Here is a 22,679-nt window from a genome sequence, read left to right on the forward strand (position 1 = left end):
CAGATGTCCCAATGTACTACCGTATCCTTCAAATGTCTATGCCCCAAATGTATACACACACTATAGAACTACAACCAACTTACTAAACCAATTATGAATATGTCAACAAGTCTCCAAGTGGACTTCATTGGATTATGTATACTGTTGCTATTGAAACATGAATCCTTACATTGGAAACTCGGGCTCCGTCTCGCATCTTGTAGTAACTACAGTCACTTAAGTGTGGCATTCTCATCAGTCAGAGAGAGAGAACAACTGTCTTCAGGTCTGGTGTATTAGCTGTAGAGCAGCTCAAAGTAGCAGTAGGATTGTGGTTAAGAGGCTGCTATCCGGTAGCTGTCCTGGTGAGTTGATAGGTTGAGGACAGTCCCCTCCTGTCCTCAGTCTTTATAAACTTCTTAAGGCTCTGCACTACATTTGCTAATTAGGCGAGAAGCCGGGCTATCCCTTAGTTTCCCTGCGTGATAATCACTTCAAACAGAGACTCATCAGATTACCCCCAGGTTTGATCCCAACAGGATATCTGCCGATGTCTTTTGCCTATATTTCGACTAATTCAACGGGACCGCCCTGTTTCTGTTTGGGAGTTATCGGCCAATCACGATTGACCCCTAGTCAGGACTCTCTACGATCTCCTTCGGGGGGGTCTAGTAGTTGACTCTAGTACAATTGGTTCTTTCTTGTTCTTCTTTTTTAAATAATTTTGGACGGCCATTTCTACCATGACCCATCCTTTGGCCGTTCATTGTCTGTCAATTACTCTAAGAATAACCCGAGATGGACTATTCTGGCCATGTGATGAAAGAGTTGTTTTACTCTTGTCTGGGGCTATAAAGGGGATCATTGTAGTACTTTTTTTATTGGTTTACGGTTGCTTAAGTATTTTGAGAAGAATTGGTTGATTGATCATTGGGTTTTATTCTTCTCTACTATCAGTGAATTCCCATGAGATTTTCATGACTTTACCATAAACCGTTTGCCATGCTGGTTGAACTCCTGACAGTAAATGTTTGTCTGCTTTTAGCAGTAGCTTCTGGCTTTCTTCATCATTCCTCGTTTAATCAATACAAAGAAGAAACAACTCAGGTCAACTTAGGTCTGTACTACAGTTGTAAAGTTGTAATTCTTGTCATCACACATGAACATTCAGACCGCAGCCGACAACTGTAACCGCTTGCTCCCCTTTACTCCAATACTAGTAGCAACATCTTTAGGTTGTAAAAAAAAAGGTCTGTACTACAAAACAAAAGTCCTAGAAGCATCTGATTTGACCACAGACACAGATGCACACTTTGCACATAACGATAGTATAGAATCAGCATTTTTGGTCAACACTAGTGCTGTCGTCTGTCGTCCACATAGAAGACTGGCCCTGCTCAGAATGGACTCACGCACGACAATACTGAACTTGTCACCAATGAAGAAAGAGCAAGTCTCATTGCTGGCAGCTAAGGGCTAAACAAGATGCCATTTGTTACTCAATCAACATTCTTCAAGAGCGGATGGAAAGACTGCAAGCGTACTACACTCAGCTTGTTGTCTGAAGAGACAGAGGTTGTCCTTGGATTAATAGCCTTCTCTCTACTGTACATGCAGCAGGAGACACGCCTATTAGGTCGTTAGGGGACCTCTAATTAGATTCCTACCAAGTAATGCATCTTCTGTCACTAATGCGCGGCATGACAATGACAGGACTGTGCATGAAGACAAGACACAATGCAGTTCACTAGGCACAGAAGGAGATATGACTGGAGAATCGGCGATGTAGACGTTTGTAAATTACTTTGACACTCTTGAAAATGGAAGAGTTTGTGTTTGTCCTTTTCCACTTGTTGGAACTGATTGTGACGTCCCTTCTTTCATTCATTGGATTGTCGTGATCAGAGCCATATATTTAAAGAGTTTGGCCAACTTTTAGAATTGTGAATATTGTTCTAATTCAAATTGTTTAAATATTCACCATGTAATGTTAATGGGGAGCTAACATGGCTGCAATAGAATGTTGAAGTGTCATGTAAATGCATCATCATTTATACAACGGCTGGGTCTAATTCTGGATGCTGATTGGTTAAAATCACATTCCAACTGGTGTCTATTCCACAAGTTACCACCAGCTAAAACAATGATGTTGAAATGCCTATTTACTCTGTTCGAGCTCACTGCACAATCCACTGTCTCATCAGCCCAGCCAGGCAATTTATAAACTTGATGTCAACTATAAAAAGCATCTAGACATTATCTTCCATTTCTTTTATACTAGTATTTGGTTTTCAACAGCGGAGATTTGTATAAACCTTGCTCTCGTTCTCTCCAACATTTGCAACATTGTTTCAATATTGAAATTCAATCTCCAGCTGTCCCATAGTAATGAACGTGTCAGGAGTTGGGACGAGACAGACAGGCAGACAGTTTACCTCAGCCAGTCAAAATCATGAATCAGCTGGCATAATGTTTATGGATATATACAATGAAATGTCAATGGAAAATAAAGTGATTGTGTTAGCTGTGTTGTTGGCTAGCTCCTCTGAACAACAGTGTCCTGATGAGAGAACACATTTTCTATGCCAGGCGAAATTGCGCATCATTAGCTCATTGTTATGGATGTATACAAACAAATAAATGTAACTAAAAAACAGCTTAAACAAATGCAAGTGCAGCTACTTTGCTGTTTGACGTGACTGTAAGTTAGCCGTAGTTGGCTAGCTAGCAAGCAAGGGATAAGAACGTTGCCAGCCAGTATGGCAATGGAATATTTAGAACGAACAACTGGGTCGCATCCATAGATACTGAACAAAAAGACTGAACGACTGGGTCTCATCCATAGATACAGAACAAAAAGACTGAACGACTGGGTCTCGTCCATAGATACAGAACAAAAAGACTGAACGACTGGGTCTCGTCCATAGATACAGAACAAAAAGACTGAATGACTGGGTCTCGTCCATAGATACAGAACAAAAAGACTGAACGACTGGGTCGCGTCTCTGGCAACCGGACCAATAGAACAAACAACCAGCCGGCTTGGGTAGCAACCTTAGATTTGTGTCGGGACTATATCTCATGAAATAGTATGACTAAATACTTCAAAATAAAAATAAAAAAATTAAAATAATATGTCCATTATTTGAATATGTTGGTAACCCGTTTATAAAAGTGATAATGCCCTCGAAGCCGGTGTTTGAAGAATATATTGGCACGGTTTTCTGGCTCGAGACAAAGTATCCTCCAAACAGTGGCTTCTCGGGCATTATCACTTAAGAAGAAACCGCATTGGCCCGACGCTCTAAATATATGGTTTGGATATCGCTTAGAATTATTTCCTCCCATGTCAAAATGACCCAAAATCATGTTTGTTTGTGCACTCGACCCATGCCATTATTCTGTCCCACTGTACAAAATACGTAGTTGAATGCTGTCCATGTCATTCCACTAGCATATACATCATCAAGCAGTATGTCTAACAGACATTGGCGCTGTAAATGAATGCCTGAGGCAGACATATTGTGTACTCCCAATGCAGTTTGCTTATGATTGAATCAGAGCATAAATGTGTTGTTGTTTCGTTTGTTTTTCTAATGGCTGGTGGGGAGAACATCCATGAGAGCTTTGATTCCTATTAGGACGGCATTTATGCCCTCTTCATAACTTTGCTTTCACTGCTTAAGCCACTAAAACGAGGAATGTCTGACAGGCAGAGAAGAGAGAGACAACTCACTGATCTGATCCATGGATCACTCTAGGACTGACTCGTACTGTCTGTCTCCTACTTTGATGTATAACATACCGCATTTCTTCACACAACGTAGCTGTGATGGCATTGATAAAGAAAGTACATCACGTTTATGACATTTTCTGTCAGTTATGATAAATGAGAGTTAAATGGCATGCGCAGAACGTCAAAGTCAACACAAAAAAACACGAATAATGTATGGACAGATTCAGGCATCCCATTAAATTAACTTTTATGATGAAGATGGTCATAAAAAGTTGGGATAAAATCATTTTCAAGACGAAACTTGGTAAAACCATTCACATTCTAACAACATCAAGTAAGACAGCGCAAAAGTAACTAAGAACCTAATATCCGCTTTAAAATGTCAAAAGACATTAATTGATGTTTTTAACATATAAAAGTACTCTACAAACTAGACATAATATCCATACTCGAATCTACTTTAAATTGTGACAAAGTTGCACTGATTTACCTCAGTATGTACTTTCTCCTTGAAGTCAGACAGTAGCCCTGCAGTAGCACAGTGATCTATGGTCTTTGATGACACCTCTGTATGTCACAGAGCTCATTCCCAGGTAGCTACTGTTCACTATTCTAGATAGCCAGCTGTTGTTTAACTCAGTTTCACTCTTACCCAAGTTCTTGTTTCACTTCAGAAAAATCTGGATTATGAAACACAGGGTTATTATTTCACTTGGACAGGCTTTGGCAATTCTGGACATAACCTTATAACCTCACAACTGTTGGGATTCATTTCTACTATGAATCCCAAACTTTAGTGTTATATTGACCTACTTAACAAGCATGGAGTATTTTGAAGTAACGCTACTACAGTAATGTTGTGCAGTAACGCTCTTTCTGTGGTGTAGATACAGACAGACATGTTCTCAGACATGGTTCCTGTGGATATGCTGAGCCAGCTAACCAGTTAATAGCTGTGACCACACATCTGAGATTGTATGGAGGGAGGAGAGATAATTCCACACTGAGTAGAATTGCCCTTTTTTGGAATGTCAGTCTTGAAGATCATGCTCTTTGGAGCTCTGTGTGTGCATGTGTAAGTAGTAAGTGAGTATTATATAGGTCACACAGAAAATGCCATTACAATACCCCCCCATACATAGACACCCAATCAACCAAACGATGCACTTACACTTGTATCCAAGCTGCGAGTACCTCCATATACATACAGTATCCTGGGTGAGACTGCAGAGACCCTCTCTTCACCCTTTTTCACCCTCTTTCTCTTTCCCTATTTATCCCTCTCTTTCCCCCTCTCCTTTGCCTGCTGATGTCACCTACCGGCAGTATCTGGATCTCAGTCAGCGTGATCACTTTGACCACACAGGATCGACTCATGGCTCCGAGAGTGACGGCCGCCCACTACAGTCACGACTCAAGCAACAGAAGAGCGCTACCGTACTGTCTGCCTGTCAGGATCCCAGAAACAGAAAAAGGAGAAGAAGAGAGGTGCTGCCATGTCGTTCCAGGAAAGGAAGGTATGACACATCAGCTTTTTAGAGAGCAGGTCCGCTTCCTTTAAGTGTGTGTGGGCTTGCATGAGCCAAGCACTCGTTGCAAACCCTAACATTGGTTAGGAAAAGGCCTGACTGTGGCAGAAATACAGATGGCAGTTGGTCTGAAGCAGGCAGGGGGGATAGGTCTGTGTTCCTGCCTTCGACTTGCCACACTTTCCTGCCTGAAACACTTTCAGCTCTGATTAGTACATTCCCCCCAGGTTATCTCACTGACACTCACTTCCCCAGCAATTCCTTTAAAAAAAAAACACACACACAGGTCTCACTGGGCCTCCAAGACACTCACACACACAGACAGAGGACAGGCCACTGTTCTAACCCACGGACACAGTCAGAGAGTTTACTATGGAAACCCTTGGCAGGTCATTCAGAAGGCATTGTGCTTACCAGAACCTCTCTGTACCAGAAATACTGAGGACAGCAAAGTGGAAGCTTGTGTGACTTAACCTCTTGACCCTGAAGCATCAGATCATGTCAAAACAATCAGCGAAATGTCCAAGCCAACAAACACCTAGTCTGGGAAATTTATTCTTCCACATTTCAGCAGAAGCATTGGAGGAATGAGACTGATAGTATTTTTATTAAACGCTTTCTCTGCCAAATATTCTGCAAAAACATGTTCACTACCTCAGTCAATGTCAGTCTTATCAATGCTTGTGATGATTGAACGCCCAAATAACTTTAGATACAGTCAAGTAAACGTATCAGAGCTGAATTTAAGTACAGTGAATGCAGTAAGGGTCAAATAGCATTACAATGATTACATTTCAAAAGAAGATGGTCTTTTACTTAACTAGACAAGTCAGTTAAGAACAAATTCTTATTTACAATGACAACCTAGGAACAGTGGGATAACTGCCTTGTTCAGGGGCAGAACGTCAGATTTTTACTTTGTCAGCTCAGGGATTCAATCTAGCAACCTTTTGGTTACTGGCCCAACATTTTAACCACTAGGCTACCTGCCGCCCCAGGGTGCATGCTGTCTTTAGAGTGCATGCTTAACTTGACACTTAAATGCTCCATTAAAGTAATGTCTCGCAGTGTCGAAAAGACGCATATTGTTGTGAATTCTTTTTCTGGTGGGAGGCTTGTTTGTGACCTAATAAACACACATGTCTCGGGGCCTGAATGGTTCATGATTTTATTATTGTGGGAAATCCTTAAGCTGATACCGTTAGGCTACTGGCCATAGTGGAGTCGTTGTGTTGACTGACTGTTTTAATTATCTGAACAAATGAGCAGTCAAATTGAAATGACACTTTAGTCTCATTTTGTTCTTCGTTTAGTGGACAGGAAGTTCTTAACTGGGAAGGAAGTTGGAGTTCTCAGACAAGTGCTTGTTCAGCTGTGTGTGTGTGTGTGTGTGTGTGTGTGTGTGTGTGTGTGTGTGTGTGTGTGTGTGTGTGTGTGTGTGTGTGTGTGGTGTGTGTGGTGTGTGTGTGTGTGTGTGTGTGTGTGTGACCATTTTCCATTCATCTTGGGGCCCATCCAGAACACTCACCTTTGTTAGTCCCACACACCACAGCAGGTATATTTAAAACATGAGCAAAGGTACTTCCTGTAAGAGTTGGCCTGCTTCTGAGACAGACTTCAAAGTCCTGCTCCCACATCTAAGGGCTGTTTTATCCTGCTAGAAAAGGAATGCATAATAGCCGCTGCACCTCACTTTAATGATTCATATATAAATTAAATATTACAACCACTTTAACATCAGTGTTATATGTGTGCCTAACTGTTACCTTGAGCTTGATGTTGGTATAGGGGTGGTATGTGCCTGTACTGGAAATGTTGACCTTGTATTTGTAAAAAAGAAAACGATCATATGGTACATTTCTTTACAATACGCATGTACAGTAGCCTACGGCATATGGGGAACAGAGGGATGTGTACTGTGTAGATGGATATAATGTTGATTGGTTTTAATGAAGACTTGCTTGTCCGTATCTATCACAATATCTACTGTACAACATAAAAAATGTGACAGCATGCAATAGATATTGTAAACTCTGATATGAGTGAATTAGGAACATCATTGCATTTCTCTAATCAGTATGAGCATGCCATATAACATTATAAGTGCACAGATTTTTTTACTCTAGATAAACCTATAATTAGCTAATTAGTGTCAATCTCTCTGTCCAACACATATCTTTCAGTTTCTGTTTAAATCATCCATAGGCTAAAGAGGTCATCAAACACTGAATGGCCATGTGGCTAACTAACAGTACCATCCACACATTCACACATGCACACATACAGTACCAATCAAAAGTTTGGACACACCTACCCATTCAAGGGTTTTTTCATTATTTTAACTATTTTCTACATTGTGGAATAATAGTGAAGACATCAAAACTATTAAATAACACATATGGAATCATGCATTAACCAAAAAGTGTTAAACAAATCAAAATCAATTTTAGATTTTAGATTCTTCAATGTAGCCACCCTTTGACTTGATACAGCTTTGCACACTCTTGGCATTCTCTCAACCAGCTTCACCTGGAATGCATTTCCAACAGTCTTGAAGAAGTTCCTCTGCTGTCCAACTCATTCCAATCCATCACTCCATCCCTCCATCACTCTCCTTCTTGGTCAAATAGCCCTTACACAGCCTGGAGGTGTGTTTTGGGTCATTGTCATGTTGAAAAACAAATGATAGTCCCACTAAGCGCAAACCAGATGGGATGGCGTATCACTGCAGAATGCTGTGGTAGCCATGCTGGTTAAGTGTGCCTTGAATTCTAAATAAATCACTGACAGTGTCACCAGCAAAGCACCCCCACACCATCACACCTCCTCCTCCATGCTTCAAGGTGGGAACCACACATGCGGAGATCATCCGTTCACCTACTCTGTGTCTCACAAAGACATGGCGGTTGGAACCAAAAATCTCAAATTTGGACTCATCAGACCAAAGGACAAGCAAGTCTCTTCTTATTATTGGTGTCCTTTAGTAGTGGTTTCTTTGCAGCAATTCGACCATGAAGGCCTGATTCACGCAGTCTCCTCTGAATAGTTGATGTTGAGATGTGTCTGTTACTTGAACTCTGTGAAGCATTTATTTGGACTGCAATCTGAGGTGCAGTTAACTCTAATGAACTTATCCTCTGCAGCAGAGGTAACTCTGGGTCATCCTTTCTTGTGGCGGTCCTCGTGAGAGCCAGTTTCATCATAGCTCTTGATGGTTTTTGCAACTGAACTTGAAGAAACTTTCAAAGTTCTTGAAATGTTCTGAATTGACTAACCTTCATGTCTTAAAGTAATGATGGACTGTCATTTGTCTTTGCTTATTTAAACTGTTCTTGCCATAATATGGACTTGGTCTTCTACCAAGTAGGGCTATCTTCTGTATACCCCCCCTACCTTGTCACAACAACTGATTAGCTCAAACACATTAAGAAGGAAAAAAAAATCCAGAAATGAACTTTTAACAAGGCACACCTGTTAGTTGAAATGCATTCCAGGTGACTACCTCATGAAGCTGGTTGAGAGAATGCCAAGAGTGTGCAAAACTGTCATCAAGGCAAAGGGTGGTTACTTTGAAGAATCTCAAATATAAAATATATTTTGATTTGTTTAACATTTGTTTTGGTTACGACATGATTCCATATGTGTTATTTAATAGTTTTGATATTCCCCCCCCCCCACACACACACAAATCGAGACTTTTGAATAAGAGGAGCAGCAACATTACAAACAATTTCATACACTTCTAATAGGTTCATAGGTTGGAGAGGGGAGATGAATGAGACAGTTCTTCTTTAGTCATTTCGCAGGAGATGCAATTACAGCGAAATGGAGTAATGCGATTTTCGCTCTTAAATCAATTAGCCCGGTCCTTCCCTGTCATGGATGACAAGAGGCTGTTCACAGGGACACCTGGGAGCTAAGGCATCTAAGGTCATCCTCCTCCTTCCTTGCATCCTTCTCTTTGCTACTGCTTAAATGACAGAGATTAGAAGCTAGCAGTGCCAACGAGAGTGGTGCCTGTAATGTTCTCCCTGTGATAGTCCTGTCTTGAACTAGGGTAATGAGCTGCTATAGTAGGGGAGAACCGGGCCGAAAATAACACCACATTTTTTTCCTAATTACGCAGAGATCGATAGAGCTAGAGACACCATATTTTATGACAACTTACGTATACGTCCTCTACCATTAGCAACTGTAATTTCATTTCTAGGGTAAATGAGTTTAAATGAAATAGACCGAGAACAGAACAACTGCACCGTTACTTTTGTACCTGCCGGCGGGGCGGGAGTAACACAGCCTTGGGACAGATTAACAGCGGGCGAGAAGTGCACAATATCGGTCTTATCTCCATGCTTCTGGTTTGTAATGCACGCTACTTTCTACAAATATAACATCAGCCATAATTTCATGTTTATGTCGATTTGAATAATTAATGCTATAGGTTCATAATTTATGAAAACAGGGGCGGAAATCCCGGGGGGGACACGACCCCCCCATCCTGGGAAAAATATGATTTGTCCCCCCCAATATATCACTGAAACATAACTATATAATTTAAATAATATTAATAATATGCAATGAAAGCAATTGTGGTGATTATAGACACTTAATAGCGCATTTTTAAGTTTCAAAAGATTGCAACCCCCCCACCCTTTGCCTCAATGGTTTGATCCACTGCCAGTTCCTTAGCTTGCCAGGTCGTATCTACTGTCTGAAAGGCACTCAATGCACGTAACTGACGTGAGGTTAATCCAGTCAATCGCGCACACACACTAGCTGAATATGCAGAGCTAGCGCGCAAATATTAACTATTAAGCTAGCTAGTACCTATTCCATTTATGTGGCGTCGTCAAAGATGGAATCAGCATGCAGATGATGTAAGTTAGTGCTTCAAAGTCCCTGTGATAAGGTTAGCGATAAACTGAAATCCAAACTGAACAGAACTACACTCTTCTACCATTGTCTTAAATATATTTAATGGTCTCGTTGCAAAAGCTAAATTGTCGCAAGGGAACTTTTATTTATTTATTTTATTTCACCTTTATTTAACCCGGGTAGCAAAGATTATAGCAAACACCACTGAAACTGAATTGGTGCTCGCTAGCTTTGCAAATTCAGCTATTGTTGGAAGCCAGCCAATATGAAACAAACTATTAAAATTACAAAAGGTTGCAGCATATGTTGTGTAAATGGTGAACTCATACAGCTGTCAACTCTTGTCATTTTAATCCGTTTCACATTTGCTAGCTACCTTTTAGATCGAATCCCAAATAGAATGATTGAAGATGATAGAAGCCCATCTTCTACTGTAAATAACCTACACACTGTGTGTGTAGCCAGCCAGCCAGCCAGGTAGAAAAATGGCAGAAAAATAAAAGACGGACATCAGAGTATTTTTCAATACACCAAAACGCATAGTAAGAACCCGAGTAGCCTAATATCTCAAAGACTAGTTGATAAAATGTTCATAAGAAAGAAATGAAATTCTAATGGAAATGTTTCACAATGATGTCATTAGGCAGAGCAGGCAACAGATGGCACACAGACAGCAGAGTTGGGGACAGATATGCAGGGACAGACTGGCAGAGACAGGGAGTCTCAGGTAAGTTTGTTGAGTCTTTGTTTGGCAACATTATGAAAGGTTCTCAATTTTTTTTACTTGTAAAATAGGAACATAATTGGAAAATGCCATGGATACCCCCACTCTCAACTTAAACTGGTGACTGAACTAAGATTTGTTAAAGGCAGTGGTATTGCTGTTGTGATTAGTTGTGTTGTTTTGGGTACCGGTAGTTAGGAGTACAGCAAACACCTTATTTCTTTGGTTCCTCAATATACATTTACCATATTACAATGTAGGCTATGTTTTACAGTACTACTTATGGTGTCCCCCTCAGGAATTGCTCTTGAGAAAATGTCATGTAATTGTCCTCTCCAAAGTTGATATCAGATTTTCGCCAATGTATGAAAATGAACAATGTGTCAATATCGCAATGTTGCGCAACCACAATATTTTGCCTTCCAATATTAATCCGATTCAAATTTATCCCATAATTCATGTTAACCATAATTTTCACACTTTGATGGGGATGTAGTAGGAGATGTTTTTCACCATTTTCAATTAATATTCATGCTTAGCCCTACCAATCAGGTGATCTCCAGCTTGTCATGTCTTGATAGAATAAAACATCTTTATTCTCTTCACAGACAGGCATAAAGCCAGGCAGACATAAAGACAGACAGACCCAGGTCATAGTAATATGCTTAATTACACTGTATATGGGTTGAATGGGGTTTTCAGGTGTTTTATTCACTATGTTGTTGATGAGAAGTTGAGATGCTACTGAAAGGCTAAAGACATGCTGTTAAAATGCTGCTGATAGTCTACAAATAGTTCGTTGACCACCTGTAGATGAACTACAGACACGCCAACAGACGTGCAGTTGACATGTTACTGGTATGTCTTCAGATAGATTGTAGAGTATCTACAGATGGGCTATCCAAATAAAGTGCTACTGATTAGAGAAGCATGATCAACTGCAACAACACAATTTGAGAGCTCAGAATGTCCATCTTACCTTTAGCAGACGCTCTTATCCAGAGCAATTAGGGTAAAGTGCCTTGCTCAAGGGCACATCAACAGATTTTTCACCTAGTCAGCTCGGGGATTCAAACCAGCACCCTTCTGGTTACTGGCCCATCGCTCTTAACCACTAGGCTACCATGAAGTGGCCATAGTTGTTCTTGTCATTACACAAGCACGAGCAGCTTCAACTTCAGGAAGTAATAGTGTGAAAAATCTGAATCATAAACCTCCCTGATGGCACTCATGAAACCCTCACCTCCCCCGGATTCACAAAATGGTCATCTCCTGCCACATGACTCCTCCATCCTTCCTGACCCTCAGACACAAAGCTGCCCAGCGCCGCAGAGCAGTGGCCTATGGGTAAACTGCTGTGTCTGTGTCTGCGGTTTTGAAGCGCATCTTTATCCCTAACTATGGCTGACCACTAGGTTGACTACTGGTCTGTGACTAAATGGATCCTCTTTATTGTCATCCTCTGGGTGATGTTAAGAGAAGTGGTATTGCAGGCTTCTTTAATCTGTGTTTTGGCAGAGAGGGAAGGGGAGTACAGAGCTGTCACTTCTGTAACATTGAGGTCCTAAGATATGCACTCAGTAAAGAGATGTCTATACTGTCACTCAAGTAGGGTACAATTTCATAGGTCAAATGTACCCAAGTTTTTTTCACTTCCAAGAAGATACCAGCCTATAGAGGAGGCTAGTAGGATGGGCTATAGGAGGATGGGTTCATTGTAAGGGCTGGAATGAATCCATGGAATGGTATCAAACTGATCAAACACATGCAAACCACATTGACTCCGTTCCATTAATTCCATTCCAGGTATTACAATGAGCCCATCCTCCTATAGCTCATCCCACCAGCCTCCACTGCTGTATGATATATTGGATATTTTCTTAAGTAGATGTTCCGATAGCAAAGTGGTAGTCTGAAAAGAATGCATGTCAAAAGCAGACTGAATACTGTCATTGTAGTACTGTATACCTAACGCAATGATACTTTCACTGATGGCCTTTCCATTGGCGAAATCTATTTTCACAGATTGATTGAATTTGAAGGGAAAAAGTGAAATACTATATCTTATTGTAACCACCACCATTTCATTGTTCTACTTTATTTAATATTTTACCACGCTCAGAGTGTTCTTATTATCTTATTACCTCACATACCAGATTTTTTTTGTCATAAGCATTTTATGCTGTCTTTTTACATTTATTATTTAACCTTTATTTAACTAGGCAGGTCAGTTAAGAACAGAATCCTATTTACAATGACGTCCTACCAAGAGGCAAAGGGCCTCCTGTGGGGACAGGGCTGGAATAAAAATGTTTTAGGACAAAACACACATCACGATAAGAGAGATACCACAACACTACACAAAGAGAAACCTAAGACAACACAGCATGATAGCAACACAACATGACAACACGTGGCAGCAGCACAAATATGGTACAAACATTGTCTAATTGATTCTATATAGGCAGTCAATATAGCTTTTATTTCTTTCATCACATTCCCAGTGGGTCAGAAGTTTACATACACTCAATTAGCATTTGGTAGCATTGCCTTTAAATTGTTTAACTTGGGTCAAATGTTTCGGGTAGCCTTCCACAAGCTTCACCCACAATAAGTTGGGTGAATTTTGACTTTGTTGTCCTTAAGCCATTTTGCCACAACTTTGGAAGTATGCTTGGGGTCATTGTCCATTTGGAAGACCCATTTGTGACCAAGCTTTAACTTCCTGACTGATGTCTTGAGATGTTGCTTCAATATATCCGCATCATTTTCCTACCTCATGATGCCATCTATTTTGTGAAGTGCACCAGTCCCTCCTGCAGCAAAGTACCTCCACAACATGATGCTGCCAGCCCTGTGCTTCACGGTTGGGATGGTGTTCTTTGGCTTGCAAGCCTCCCCCTTTTTCCTCCAAACATAACGATGGTCAATATGGCCAAACAGTTCTGTTTTATCAGACCAGAGGACATTTCTCCAAAAAGTACAATCTTTGTCCCCATGTGCAGTTGCAAACCATAGTCTGGCAGTTTTGGAGCAGCGGCTTCTTCCTTGCTGAGCGGCCTTTCAGGTTATGTCGATATAGGACCTGTTTTACTGTGGATATAGATACTTTTGTACCTGTTTCCTCCAGCAACTCCACAGGATACTTTGCTGTTGTTCTGGGATTGATTTGCGCTTTTCGCACAAAAGTACGTTCATTTCTAGGAGATAGAACGCGTCTTCTTGTTGAGAGGTATGACGGCTGCGTGGCGCCATGGTGTTTATGCTTGCATACTATTGTTTGTACAGATGAACGTGGTACCTTCAGGCGTTTGGAAACTGCTCCCAAGGATGAACCAGACTTGTGGAGGTCTACAATTTTTTTCCGAGGTCTTCTTTTGATTTTCCCATGATGTCAAGCAAAGAGGCACTGAGTTTGAAGGTAGGCCTTGTAATACATCCACAGGTACATATCCAATTGACTCAAATTATGTCAATTAGCCTATCAGAAGCTTCTAAAGCCATGACATCATTTTCTGGAATTTTCCAAGCTGTTTAAAGGCACAGTCAACTTAGTGTATGTAAACTTCTGACCCACTGGAATTGTGATACAGTGAATTGTAAGTTAAATAATCTGTCTGTAAACAACTGTTGGAAAAATGACTTGTGTCATGCACAAAGTAGATGTCCTAACCGACTTGCCAAAACTATAGTTTGTTAACAAGACATTTGTGGAGTGGTTGAAAAATGAGTTTTAATGACTCAAACCTAAGTGTATGTACACTTCTGACTTCAACTGTATATGATCTTCTCTATGTCTAGAGTCTATAGCCTACAGTATATCTTCAGTTTTTACATTGTTACGTTGATAGTCAGGCTGAACACAATGCAATTACCCTTCACTTTATAACTGCTTAGACCCTACCTACTGTAAACCTCAAACCTTATATTTAATCACTAATGGGTTTAAACCTGATCAAAAAATAGGTTTTAACCAACCCTTCTTATTTCAGGAACATTTAGGAAAATAATGACTGCAGACCATCCTAGCTTCCACTCAGAGTAGAAAGCGATCCGATAGAGGTAAGAGAATGGAAAGCAATTGGTCCATTTTGCACCAAATGTCAGGGTAGATGAAATGAGAGGGAACTATTAGCTGGCCTGTCATGGCTGTCTGGTTCTGGGAAGCTCATGCTGCTTTCCTATTGTTTTGATTTATAATCTACTCTGTGACTGAGGGAGAAAAGCTGACAGCTCACAAAAATGGTTTCATTCCGACCACGGTGATATTTACTGCGTGTTGTGAATCATCTTTCATTGATTCCTCCTATATCAGAGTTACTAAAAGCAGCCCTGCCTGGCTTATAACGTGCAGACTGCAGATAAAAAATAAAATCTACGCTGGTCGCATCCCTGCCTTACCTCCTCCTCCAGCTGACCTTTTGGATCTCCCTGGAGTAAAATCCGCCCCCAAAGTTTTGAAAGTGCACATTAAGTATATATGTGGGCTAAATCTGCAAGCCACTGTTCAAAACCGTTCACTCAATATATTCATTACGCCCCCCAATCTGATTGTGGGAAATCAAATAATGCAATAGCTGTTTAATGAGAACTAAGCAGAACATTTGATCAACTTTGACCTTACAGGAACAAATAATATGTGGTTTGTGTGTGGCGGACAAAGGCGCGTTTGTCCTGAGAGTCTTTGGTCCCCTGTCGTTGCACAGTTGGATGTTTATAGAGGGGGACAGGGGAGAGGGTGACAGAGCGCACGCGCGCACGGGAGAGGACCTGTGTTACCCAGAGGCACCCAGGCTGAGGTTAGAACCGACCGTGAGCCTAAGGAGTGAAGGATAAGGGGGAGGAGGTTGAATACTGTCCCCTGTCTGGTTACGAGGTCAATCTGGTGGTTTCTGTGCTCTGGTAATAGAAGCAAGGGGGTAAGTTAACCCACATACAGTGTAAAGCAATTAGGATTTAAGAACAGTTGACAGATCATAAATTAAAATCATTATTGTGGTTATGCTCACAAGACACTGTTTGACAGTACCCAGATAATGTGAAGGCGTTATACGTATAAAAGGTCCATAAGTCATCTTAACAGCTCAACATTCCGACACACACAACAGCACATAAATCTCAATGCTGGCATTGCATGGCCCAGCTAAATGTTGTTTACGCATAATCATACATCACAGCCACTTTTATACACTTCTATTAGCCTTGTTAAATCTGATACATGCCATGTGTCAGACAAATACTGTGACAAAAATGTCTTACCCAAGAGAATAATGACTGGATATACATTTTACAAGATCATCACAATCCCATTGCTCCGGGGATTTGTTGTTATGGGTCACACTCTTAGTAACCCATATGCCTTCAGAAAGGATTCACGCCCCTTGACTTTTTCCATATTTTGTTGTTACAGCCTGAATTTAAATGGATTACATTTACATTTTCTTTTGTCACTGGTCTACACACAATACCCCACCATGTCAAAGTGGAATTATGTTTTTCGAAATGTTTACCAATTAATAAAATATGAAAAGCTGAAATGTCTTGAGTCAATAAGTATTCAACCCATTTGTTATGGCAAGCCTAAATAAGTTCAAGAGTAAAAATGTGCTTAACAAGTCACATAATAAGTTGAATGGACTCTGTGTGCAATAATAGTGTTTAACATGATTTTTGAATGACTACCTCATCTCTGTACCCCACACATACAATTATCTGTAAGGTTCCTCAGTAGAGCAGTGAAAAACTTTTTTTTAATCCAGTTTGAATTCAGGCTGTAACACAACAACATGTGGAATATGTCAAGGGTATGAATACTTTCTGAAGGCACTGTAATTGACCTCTGTATTCTGTTTGTTTAACTGGCTTTAATTTTACTTTACTGTCGACTAAAGTTCTATAAATACTTACAATTCGGCTTGCCAGCAAAGCAAATTTATTTTTTCCACTGACAACAGACAAAGGGATGCAATGAACCATGAACTATCCCCAAAGTACTCTACTATAGAGTTCATAACGGTACTGTTTTAACTTAATCAAATAGATTTTAATATTCAATCATTTCTTTATAGATGAATACATTAATTGTCCAGGCCAGTATGCTTTAAATTGGATCAATGGACCCCCCTCATTTCTTAACTGATTAATCAGCTCAGCCTGAGTTGAATTTGATACTGAAGAAGACGAGGCCCCCAGAGCGGGGAGTACAAAGTACACCACTGTGCCAGCCTCCCTTGGCCGGCCTGTCAAAGAGGGGCCTTGTCTCGCCCTGTCCAGGGGTCTCTGTCCCAGTCCTGTCTCTTTAGGACCTGGGCTAGGATCGAGCGCCAAGACAACCACGGAGGAAATGTACGAATCAGCTGTACTCTTAGCCTGTCTGCGTGTAGAGGAGAAGCCTCTCCTCTCTTCTAAAACCCTCTGATGACCAGCTGATCTACTCTGATTTGCATGTATATAGTAGCAGGTGTAGGCTAGCACAATCTATACCAGGGATGGGCAACTGGTTTCCCGTGGGTCAATTTCCCCCCCCCCAAAAAACAAAAAAACACATTTAAAAACTGTCGGGCGTCTCAATTTACGGTTGAGAGTTAGAATAGGAGAAAACACAAGATGCAATTTCAAAATTGGTCCAATTATGGTTGAATTACCAAACATTTCTCTCCACCCAATTGCTCTAAAATGGCAAAAATCTTCTCTCTGCCCCATGGCAAAATGTATAGAATTGCAGGAATTTAACTCTAAAACTTTTTCTCCATGGTCAAGAGGGGTCCACTAAAATGTTTTGATCGTAAGGTGGAGGGGGGGTCCCTCAAATGTTTTGGTTAGAGGCACCCAAATGGCAGGGCTGGCACTTACTGCATGTGTGGGTATGGATGGGTGTATGCAGAGTTCTGATTTTTTGGGTGGCCCCCACCCCCATCAACGTTGCCCATCCCTGATCTATGCTATAACTATTGGTCGATAACAAGAACGATCACAGGGATTCCAACCTGCAAAAACAATCAATTATCGGGGTTCTCTTTAATCTTAATCTCAGAATAGGATAACAGCTTAGATGTTTTTGACTTCACTCAAGCCCACTGAACCCTGAGTACTAACTGCCCTGATAGTTCAAACGGTGTTCCATGTGATGTCAGAGTGGGTCAGCTCAGCAGCGGGCCTCTAAGCCCTTTAAAGGTGTAACATAGCGATCCTTAAAGAGGTCCAACAGTTGTTTCAGCCTGGTCTTTTTAATGTAGCAAGAGACGGCTAATAATCCCAGTGTTAACTCTAGCACTACCAGAGCAGAGAACATTCCTGAGATGTTTCTCTCTACCTCTCCTCTGCCCCCTTTCCTATCACAATCACCTCTTTCCCCCCCCACTTCTCTCCCTCCATCTCGCTCCTCTTTTTTTCAGGCTCAGCATCACTATGATCTGATGCGCAGCGGAGAGAGATGGAAAGAGAGCGAGAGAAAGGGAGAGAAAGGGAGTGAGCACCTGTCTGAGGCTAATGTGACACGACACCAGTCTTTTCATCACAGCGGGGTGCGCTCCAGACCAAAAGACTGACTTTAGACTTATTAGGATATGAATTGCTTGACATGGCACACCCAGGTAATGGTACTATGGAAACCTTTTAACTGCAATTAAAGCACAATTTAAAAGAAAAGAAAAAAGAGTGAGTTGTAAGAGGTTAGATTAGAACAATAACAAGTGATGAGGTATTTATTTTACAACAATCACATGTCTTCCACTTGAAAACTCGGGTTAAGGCAATTGAGTAAACCTCTCCTACACTCTTCTCTCAGCCATTGGAGGGTAGCGAGAGTAGGGCTAGTTACACACAGTCTGATGTTTTGGTTTCTTCTGAATTGTGTCCTTTGACATGGAATGCTCAAAGGACACAGCTCTGTCTGTGATCAGGCAACAGAGTCTCAAGATGTTGTCCTCAGTTTGAATTGATAACAGGCCTATTTCAAATTGTTACATTTTAGCAGACACTCTTATCCAGAGCGATTAGGGTTAAATGCCTTGCTCAAGGGCACATCAACAGATTTTTCACCTAGTCGGCTCGGGGTTTTGAACCAGCGACCTTTCGGTTACTGGCCCACCGCTCTTAACCACTAGGCTACCTGCCGCCAGTATTTATGATTCTCTTTGCATGGCATGTCTCAAAAGATTGTCTTTTGTTGTTTTTGTTGTTTTCTGTTAAAGGACCTCAGTGTAAGGGAGAAACCTCAGAAATACTGTTAAATAGGTTGCAGCCTTTACCACAGCTTTCACCTTTAAAAAGAAATAGAGTTTCGAAATGCCACAACTCTCTTCCCCTTCTACTTGTTCTATGACCATGTGCGTATTACATGGTCATTAGACTATTAGTGTAATAATAATATTACAGTAATCATGTAGCCATAACATTGCTGACGTCACCAGACTTTCCCGTGCACATGCTGTTAATCTCGTAGCCTGTTATCCTAATTCAACTACGCGTCTCATCCTACAGGAGAACTACACTGCTGGAGAAGATGAGTGGTCATGATAAGGTCATGATAAGAGCATGCCAGAGATGATTATCTGTAGACCAAGTGGTTGGGCCTTGACAAAGGCATATCTATCTTGTCATCAGAGTTCATTCAACTTTGATGATCCTTTCCTGGCCTTGTTGCATTATCTAAAGTGAATTCAATCGTTACAACTTTGCATACACATGGTCCATTCGTGTACTCAATTGAAAATGTTATTTGTGAATTGGTAAAATGGCCATAATTCTCAAAGAGTGATGCCATATTATATTATTATATTTGTACCATTTGATAATTATTGTTATTTATTCTACATTATGTCTAATACTTTGAAATAAGTGACAAAAACAATACACAACTATAAACAGCATTTCTGTTTGACTTACCTGCCCATACCAATTATATTCCAGCATAATGGCAATCGCTTGATCGTAGCAGTGTTTGTTCCGGTTTAAACTGTTCTTAAAATATGATGACTTTTCGGTTCTGTATCTGTCCAACTCTTTACTTTTCCCTGGACGTTGTTGGCTGATAATGTCGTCAGGTCTCGGGAGACTAGCTAGCTTAGCACTCACCCATCAACATAGCACAGCCCAGCTCAGCACAGCCTAACCACTACACTGTTGAAAGTTTTGCACTCCCAGAGCTTACGACCTGTTGATAATGAACCTGAACCCATTATTTTGAGTCAATGAATTGAAAGAAATAGGGCAAAGAATGAAAGCCACCGGGCCAATTACCGGCCCGCTTTGATGTATTACGCCGCCCGTGCTCCTCACCCAAACCGCTCCACGTCTTTTGTCTTTATCCCCTCTGTTATTCATTAATTATTCTGACCGGGATCAAGGGTCGCACGGCTAATTGTGCAGACTGTCTTACTTTGAGGATGGTGGGGATTCTGCCTAGTAACACTGACACTCTCCCTCGCTGTGCCTAGCCACCTTGCATTATGCCAATTAATCCAATTCTTAAATTTTTTTAATCTTTTACTTTTTCTCCTGGCCCCCCTTTGTTTCTTTTGAGTTCTCTTTCTTAATCTTTATGGTTCGTACGTTCCACAACACCAACACCCCTCTCCCCCCTCACTTATTTGGGGGTCGTTGGGGTTGGTGATGCTAACAGGGGAATTTACAATTTAGATCAGTGGTGGGCAAACTTTTTAGCACGGGACTGATTTTTGTTTTTGTCCAAATCAATTTGCAGGCCAGAAAAAGGGCAATAAATAGGTTCATCATCATTTAAAAAAAGATTATGTTACCCCTTTTTCATGGTATCCAATTGGTAGTTACAGTCTTGTCTCATCGCTGCAACTCCCGTACGGACTCAGGAGAGGCGAAGGTTGAGAGCCGTGCATCCTCCGAAACACAACCCAACCAAGCCGCACTGCTTCTTGACACAATGCCCACTTAACCCAGAAGCCAGCTGCACCAATGTGTCGGAGGAAACACCTTGCACCTGGCAACCATGTCAGCATGCACTGCGCCCGGCCCGCCACAGGAGTCGCTAGTGCACAATGGGACAAGGACTTCACTGCCGGTCAAACCCTCCCCTAACGACTCTGGGCCAATTGTGCGCCGCCCCATGGGTCTCCTGGTCGCGGCCGGCTGCGACAGAGCCTGGACTCGAACCCAGAATCTCTAGTGGCACAGCTAGCATGTTTTTAACAGGAGGGATAAACTCTCTGTGTAATCATTCATGACAATTTTAGTATTTAAAGAATTTTATCCAAAGTGACTTAGTTTGTTATGTAACATATTCAAACCCACAACTCATGCTTCAACCAGCCATTGAAGACACTCTCTGTCCCTAACCTTGATCCCCACAAGTCAAACCCAGCTAAAACTACACGGCTCTCTTTGTCCCTCCACAGTGGACTTTGCTTGCTCTTTCCATTTAATTTCCCACAGCTGAATGAAGGGTTAACCGCCCTGAGCTCCTTCACAGCTTGAGCCAGTTTAACGGCCTGTTGGAAAGGCCACACTCGATTTACGGTATAGATAGATAGTATTGATAAAGTATAGTCAATCACATTGGTGTCTGTCTTTCTGTCTATCTATCCTACCAAGTAAGATACTAAACCCCACAATACATGGGTTGTGCACTTCAGAAGTATGTGGCCCAATAAAGAATGGAACTAGCCTTGTCTCAGATCTGTATGTTAGCCAACTCCTCAAACTCCTCTGTTGCCAGATATAAATCAGACTGGAACCAAGCTAGAATGGAATAGGCCTATCCCCAGTGGACTGCAAACACTGAGAGACATTCTTCTTACTCCCTTTCATTTTAATTTAGTTAAACCCTTATTTATATAGGATAGTCTCATTGAGATAACATCTCTTTTGCTAGAGAGACCACCTCCAACAGAAGCACTGATTCGACATTGTACTGTAACTGATCATGTTTGGATCCAATGATATGGACTCCCCTTTTACAGGGAAAGTCATACACTCTCAACATCACAGGGGATTCCATGTAAATAAAAGAAACAAAGGACATGTTATCCCAGTGATGAAGGCCATGGCGGAGGAGAGGGGGCCGTCATCTGTTAAGCAACCCGTGTCAATGTGGTTGGACGGCAACTTATTGTCTGTTGGGCCACTTTATCTCTCCCTCCGTCTGAAATCATGAATACGGAGATGTCGTGTCCTTGTCTGGAGATGATGGGTGAGGAAAATAAAGTGTTCATGGACGATTCTATAGATAGATAATGTACTTTTATTTATATGTATAAAATATTCAGGACAGCAAGATACTCCACAGTAGAGCACCAATGGAATTAGTGTGAGGATTTGAATTAGCTCAGTAATTGCTGTTGTTTTTTGCCTGTAAGCTCTGTAAACACTTAGGGGACTTAAGGGATTGTTCTAAGTAGACTTTAGAAAAGGAGAGTTGTGAATTTTACAGCTCTATATTGGGCCAGTCTTCTGTGCTTAGTGAAATTTCACATTCTTTTTAACCTATTATACTATTTCAGGATGTGGTTGAATCAGCCTTTTTTTATACCTTTATTTAACGAGGCAAGTCAGTTAAGAACAAATTCTTATTTACAATGACAGCCTAACCCAGCCAAACCCGGACGACGCTGCATCAATTGTGCACCGCCCTATGGGACACCCAATCACAGGCAGATGTGATACAGCCTGGTTTCAAACCAGGGACTATAGTGACACCCCTTGCACTGAGATGCAGTGCCTTAGAACACTGCGCCACTCGGGAGCCCAATTATTGAGGGATTTTAAAATTGAATTTAGTTGCGTAGAATTTAAATATGCATATATAAGATATTGCATATCTCATACTGCATATCTCATCATGAATTGTATTTTAGTTTTTTAT

General features: G+C 41.2%; 1 protein-coding gene across 10 annotated transcripts in view; it reads right to left on the bottom strand.

The window, feature by feature from the left end:
• LOC106576052 (transcription factor EC) overlaps positions 1 to 22,679 on the bottom strand; it is a 57,802-nt gene that overhangs the window by 13,230 nt on the left and 21,893 nt on the right. Inside the window, exon 1 of one of the 10 annotated variants that reach the window (XM_045699704.1) lies at positions 5,036 to 5,387. The exons of 4 other annotated variants lie outside the window; for them this stretch is intronic. In XM_045699704.1, the coding sequence (XP_045555660.1) occupies positions 5,036 to 5,092 (57 nt within the window). In that variant the 5' untranslated portion in view covers positions 5,093 to 5,387. Of the gene's footprint in view, positions 1 to 169; positions 589 to 4,205; positions 4,350 to 5,035; positions 5,388 to 22,679 lie in introns of those variants that run through there. 5 more of the 10 variants (XM_045699706.1, XM_014152890.2, XM_045699707.1 and 2 more) reach the window with 5 other exon arrangements.

This window comes from Salmo salar, chromosome ssa17, assembly GCF_905237065.1.
Source record: "Salmo salar chromosome ssa17, Ssal_v3.1, whole genome shotgun sequence".
Taxonomy (NCBI): domain Eukaryota; kingdom Metazoa; phylum Chordata; class Actinopteri; order Salmoniformes; family Salmonidae; genus Salmo; species Salmo salar.